The sequence below is a fragment of the Tympanuchus pallidicinctus genome, unplaced genomic scaffold (genome assembly GCF_026119805.1).
Source record: "Tympanuchus pallidicinctus isolate F22 unplaced genomic scaffold, pur_lepc_1.0 scaffold8, whole genome shotgun sequence".
Lineage (NCBI taxonomy): Eukaryota > Metazoa > Chordata > Aves > Galliformes > Phasianidae > Tympanuchus > Tympanuchus pallidicinctus.
In genome coordinates, this window is record NW_026294802.1 from 4,920,345 (window position 1) to 4,926,745 (window position 6,401).

A 6,401-nucleotide genomic window follows, 5' to 3' on the forward strand; every position below is an offset into this window, starting at 1 on the left:
AGATTTTGCAACCAGACAGAAATCAAATACAGTTCATGCACAGTTCCCACAGCTCCCCATGCACGTGTGGGCAGATTCCCGCTTTCACCCTGACCACTGGCTCAGCAGAATGCAGGCACCCATAAGGCTGCCAGGCCACAGGCTCCAGCAGCACCCTACAGCTCCCAGCCTTCCTACCGTCCTGCAGGCTTTAAGGCCCTCCCTAAGCACTGGGCTTCATCAGCAGCCACCTGGCCTCATCCTGTGAAGTCCAAGCAACCCTGCCAGCTCCCCTCCCCCAGGGGGGCACAGCCTGCTCCTACAACTAAAAAGAAAAAAAAAAAAAATCAGACATGCTGCTACATTCCCTGTTTGGTTCCAGATCACTCCTTCTATTTCTAAACAGTAATTACACTCATGTGGTGGGCAGAAAGAAAAAGTCTTCCCTAAATCAGCTTCATATGAGCAACTCCAGAGCTGGAAAAAAGACAAGCTTTGCAGCACACACGCCCTCCCCCAAATCTAAAATGGCAGCCACGTGGTCCCGCCTTGGTCAGAATCAAGGCACACACATCTAGAAATGTACTCATATACTGCAATTACAACACAGCTGGTCTAATACAAGCACTGCCACTTCGCAGGAACCTCACCTCCCTTGCAGCTTTAGCCCACTGTGGCTACACCAGTGCTGTACTGATTTCATGGCACGCATCACAGCATCAGTATATGGAGAATGACTGCCATAGTGAGGGTAGAAATGCTAGACCAAGGTTCGTAGGAGAAATACTAACATAATTCTTAAGCATTGTGATATTGCCTTAATACAGATGCACGGAGGGAAGAAAATACTTGTGCGGTGCATATTTAACCTGACATTATAACTCGCTGTCTTACCCTGTGATGTCAAAACATAATAAACCATTAAGGAAGAACAAATAAAATTTCTTTTTTTCTTCCCTGGTTGTTTTTTCTAAGCTGCCTGTCCTTGAAATTCACGCCACGGATACAGCTGAAAAAACAGAAGGATCAGCTGTATGCAACTAGATAGATCAGAAGGTTGGCAGTGACTTATTGAATTAATTCTCCTTTTGGCTCTGTATTTACGTCTAACTCAAGCTCACAATCATTTCGGGGTTTGATCTAGAGCCATTGGTAGTCTCATACTAGGCTCACAGTGCCTGCACCATGTGAACTGTAGCTGAAGGATCCCATTTTTTCCCAAGGCATTCATGCTGCCCAAGCTACCACCGACCAGCAGCCTCTGCAGGCAGAGCCATCCATTCTGCTGTCAGCAAGTGAGCATGGGATGGTTCTTTTTTTCCCTATTTTTACTGTCAGAGGACTAGTGAGATATCTCGACCTTCCAGCTGCGGTGCCTATGTCTTTTCCAGTGGGACAACTGAGTACCTCTCAATGACTTATCTCTCCCAGCTCCTCCTTCCAGACCCAAACAGCCCAAGCAGCAGCTGGAGGAAGCGATCTTACCCACTCAGGGATCCAAGTTCATTTCCAGTGAACTGTAACATCTCCTTCAAGGAAGACCAGATATCATCCACAGTCCTCCAGCCAGCTTCATCTTCCTGAGTCTCTGCAACAGCTAAATGACTGTAACCAGCCAGTATCTTCTCTGCCAGTCTTTTGCCTCCAGTGAGCTGTTATTCATGGGCTTGTGGCACCTCCCTCACTGACACCTGTTTTCTGCTCCTCATCAAAGAGTCCAAGTGGGCTTCCTTCTCCTGGGCCTTTGCTCAGACACCTGGAGAACTAGGGGGCTGCTGTGTTTGAGAGTCTTTAAATTTTGGCATTTGGGTTTAAAAGAAAAAAATAAATATTTGTTCTTGTCATCTCCTTCTACCACACACCTTGAGGCAATGTCTACCGTGTTGCTGACTACAACAAACCACTTTAGATTTTCATTGCAGAAACACCCATCTAAACAGAGATTAGGAAAGCAAGAGACGAGGAGAGGTGGTACTGAGGATTTCACCTTCTGCTCCAACAGTTGAGAAATACTCTGCAAAATCACTAGAGCCAAGAAATAATGTCAGTGCTAGAGAAGGAAAAATGTCTCACCAAACTTCTGTTAGCAGAGACATGCTACAAGACAGAAAACACTCAGTTTCAATATAAAGTCCTGAGTGAATTATAGAGCTAGCAGTTCTTCTGTTCCTCCCCTTCACCTTAACATTTTATGTGGAAGGCACCAAGAAATTGAATATCTCCAAAAAGTGACCTTCTTTAAAAATAAGTATATTGAATTACATCTTGGAGAAGAAAGCATCAAGTTTTCCTGAGGACTAAACAAAATCACTGCCTATCATGTCATCTCCTTTGCAGATGCTAGTCCTGTCACCCAACAGGTATCCAAGCACAGCGGGGATGTCTCTGAACCAACCAGTTTCAATGCTTCTTTCCTTTACTGAAGTCAGAAGAAAAGGTGAGAGAAGTTCAAAGACGCAAAGTAAACAATATTTAATTCAACAGTTCACATGCAGGCTTTTTCTCCCTCTGATGTTAACCCACACGCAGACAAAAAGAAAACGCAGCAGATGTGTGAAAATGTTTAAGTTTTGCTGAGTGATTCTAGTAGCACAGGCCACTCATATTTTCCTCTCATCATTCATTCTGACAGACCCAGTGCGAATAGCGCCAAATAGTTGAGCTCTTTTCACTGTTTGGCTCTAGAGCGTTAATCTGCTAGAATTAGGACTGTCATTTAGGATTTCCAATAAGTGAGGGATGCTGAGCCACCGTTACAAGATTTCAGCAGTGTTTAGTCAAGATTTTTTTTTTTGACAGAGCAGTGATAAATTCTTTTAATTGAGATCGTTTCAAGAATATGTAGCACGCATGAAAGATGTGCTCCGTTAAATGACAAGTCTACGGGGCATCATGAGTCCTTTCACTTTCACAGCCGCAAAGGACAGAAAAGAGATGGAGACAAAGTATCTGTGTACTGAGGATCTGTAGGTAGGCAAGTCTTCCAGGTGAAAATGACCACAGGAAGATGCAAAGAATCATGCTGCCATTCATTTCAATTTTGTTAAAAGACCATTCCTGTCGAGCATTTAACAACCAGTGGGGTAGAGTCTTTCTCCTCCTGCAGGAGAACAGAGTACAACCAGCAAAGTGGTGCCAGGCAGGACATCAGAGCAAGCAGCATGCAGCTCAGCCACAGTTCAGCATCATCTGGCAGAACGCTCTCACTGCATCCTGCTTGGGAGCACTGGGTACAGAGGATCCATTCCAACGCAGATCTTAACATCTGCCTCTGGCACCCTACTGAGAGGTAGGGAGTGAGAAGAATGAGGAAATGCAGAGGGCTGGAAGGGTATTTGGGACACTGGAAATAGCCTTCCTCTGCAGCCAGGGAAGATAAATGATCCCTTCCTTATTCTAAATGCAGTGCCAACCAGTGAACAAATGACTGTGCCTTTGACCCTAGGCTTTGGCTGTATGGTTATTATACGCACTTGAAAATGAAGTCTTGCTCAGAAAGTCTATCTCACTGGTTTCCAAAAAGGAGTAGATGGGACAGTGTTTCGTCCTCATTTTCCCCTTTTCCTCTTTCTTTCTTCAAATAGCAAAGGGTAAACCAGTTCCGTCAAGATATATAAATGTGATCTAAAGCATTCAGTTTCCATTCCATTATTAAAGTTTAAGACTGTTAATTAGCATAATTTGACCTCAACTCCACAACCTGATCTACACAGCCAAGGCCAGCAGCGAGTCCAGCAGCGTAGCTGCATGGTGATGTGTGGAGGTTCGCTCACCTCTTGAATTACCCACTGATGTGCTGTGGGAGTAATGGATCCACCGGAGGGCTCCCCAGCCATGCAACAGTTTGGCTGAGCACCTAACGGAGGAAGCAGTCCATGTGCACAGAGCTGGCTCTGCCCAGGGCAGCCTCCTACCCCTTCGTTCTCTGCGGAAACCTGCTTAGAACTGCCTCAAGAACACATACAGTCTGTCCTGAACAATGCAGCTCGTGGGCATCTGCACTATTCAGTTTTGTGCATGGGGGATGTTCCACCCAGCCACGGTTCCCAAATAGCTGGTACCGACTGCTCTCAGCTCTAAGCTTGTCCTTACAGCACAAGGATGCTGGATTTCCCCTAACTGTTCTTGCCTTACAGAAAGGCTCTATTTTCTGAGAGTTCGTGAGATGTTATTTATAAATACCAGGTATTTGAATGGACAGTTACTCAGCAGGTCCTAACCACCACCTCCTCCCGGCACACTTCGTGCTGCCCATAGAGTTTGCTCCTTAGGACCGCCTGAGGTTCACAATGCACAGAGTCGGACTGCTGATCACCGGGAGCCCCGTGCTCGGCATCATCCGCTACATCAGCTCTTCCGCGCAGCTCCCCGCAAGCACTCAAACATTTTTAAATACTAAAACGGAGTAAACATTCACCATCATTTGTGTTACGTCAGAACACGGCAAACAGAGAACAAGCTAACGCCAAAGCTGACGAAACGACTGACTGGTGACCGCGCCGAGCTGCTACACGTTCTCCTCTGAGAGGAGAAGGAGGAGAGGATCTCGTTCTTCCTCCTGGGATTAGCGAAAGAACCGTCAATTCTTTGCTGCTCCCCGACCTCTCTTTCCCTCCCCGTAGAGCCGGGACTCCGGTCGGGGACCGCGCGGGGACCGCGAAAAGCGCGGCGGCCGCGGGGAGCGGCTAAGCTGGGGATACGGCTCCGCTTCGGAACGGCACAACTTCCCGGCACGCTCACCCAACCGCGGAGCGAAGTACTGGGGATAAAGCAGAGGGCTGAGAGGCAGGAAGAACTTCGGGGGAAGTCGCTCTGCGCACCTCTCACTCGGAGGCGCTTCCCCGAGCGCCCCGTCCCCCCCGGCCGCCCGCAGACACCTGTTCGCGCACCGTCGGGGCCGGGGCGCACCCGCGGCATCATCACCCGGCCCCGGGCACTTACTTGAAGGTGAGGACGCAGAGGGGCCGGTAGGACTTGTGGCTGGTGTTCTCAGCCATCCGCTTGCCCCAGAAGTCGTTGGCGAAAGCGGCGGCCACGGGAGCGGCCGCCCGCACGTCGGGGTTGTTGACGATGGCCCAGACGTCGTCGTGCACGAACTCTCCCCGCAGCGAGTTGCCGTAGCACAGCGCGCACAGCCCCGCCAGCACCGCCGCCGCCGCCGCCCCGCCGCACCGCCCCGGCGGCGGCACCGAGGGGCGCGGGGCCGGCGGCGGCGCGGCTCGGTCCCGGCTGCGGTTTCCCAGCGCCGAGCCCGTCACCATGGCGCGGGACCTTGCGCGGAGAGCCGCGCTGGGAGCCCCGGCTCCGCCGCCCGCATGCTGCGGGGCGGGCAGCGGCACCGGCGGCGCCGGCGGCGGCCACTCGCGCTCTGCCGGGGCGCAGCCTGCCCGGCTGCAAATAAACAGCGGCCGCCTCCCCGCGCCATCCCTCCTCCTCCTCCTCCTCCCCTCCTCCTCCTCCTCCTCCTCCTCCTCCTCCCTACCCCCCTGCACGCATGCTCCTTGCCGTGCTGTCACCTCCGCCCGCCGCGGGGGAGGCTCGGCCCGGGCGGGGCGCGGAGCTCCGGGCGGAGCGGTGCGGCGGTGGCTTCGGTCCCTGGGCCGCGTTCAGCCGGAGAGCCCACCCGGGCACCGCAACCATGCTGTGCCGAGCAGCCTCTGCGGGACGGGAGGCGTTGCGGTGCCACGGGGGTTGTTTTCCCTATTCTGATCAAGCTGCCCCTCTTCCAAAATTTCCATCAAAGCATCACCGTGGTGGCTTTGCTGTAGGAGCCCATCCCGCCCAACCCGACCCACTCGTGGCCTATCGATAACTCCCGTTCACTCACTTACTCAAAAGAACTAGCGCTGCTTGGCAAAGAGCTTGGAGTAAGTAGGGTGAATGGGCATGAAGAAAGGTTGAGGGAACTGGGCTTGTTTAGCTTGGAGAAGAAAAAGCTCCGGGGACACTTCACTGTGGCCTTCCAGTATGTGAAGGAAGCATATAAACAGGAGGGGGAATGGCTGTTTGCATGGATGGATAGTGATAGGACAAGGGGGAATGGTCTTAAACTGAGACAAGGGAAGTTTAGGGTAGATATTAGGAAGCAGTTTTTCACACAGAGGGTGGTGACACACTGGAACAGGTTGCCCAAGGAGGCTGTGGATGCCCCATCCCTGGAGGCATTCAAGGCCAGGCTGGATGTGGCTCTGGGCAGCCTGGTCTGGTGGTTGGCAACCCTGCACATAGCAGGGGGGTTGAAACTCGATGGTCGTTGTGGTCCTTTTCAACCCAGGCCATTTGATGATTCCATGATTCTGACATCCTGGGCACATCCCGAATTTCTCCCTGAATTAAGTCACACTGCATAGAGTTTGCCACTGCCTCGTGTATGCGTGGGAAAAGGGTGCAGCAGAAGTAGTGGAGGGTTCTTGCAGGCTGTC

At 51.5% G+C, this 6,401-nt stretch overlaps 1 protein-coding gene across 2 annotated transcripts in view; it reads right to left on the minus strand.

The window, feature by feature from the left end:
• TMTC1 (transmembrane O-mannosyltransferase targeting cadherins 1) overlaps positions 1–5,240 on the minus strand; it is a 150,884-nt gene extending 145,644 nt beyond the window's left edge. Inside the window, exon 1 of one of the 2 annotated variants that reach the window (XM_052668035.1) lies at positions 4,921–5,240. In XM_052668035.1, coding sequence (XP_052523995.1) covers positions 4,921–5,240 — 320 coding nt within the window. Of the gene's footprint in view, positions 1–1,464; positions 1,689–4,920 lie in introns of those variants that run through there. The other variant, XM_052668036.1, reaches the window with a different exon arrangement.
• Positions 5,241–6,401: the final 1,161 nt, after the last annotated feature.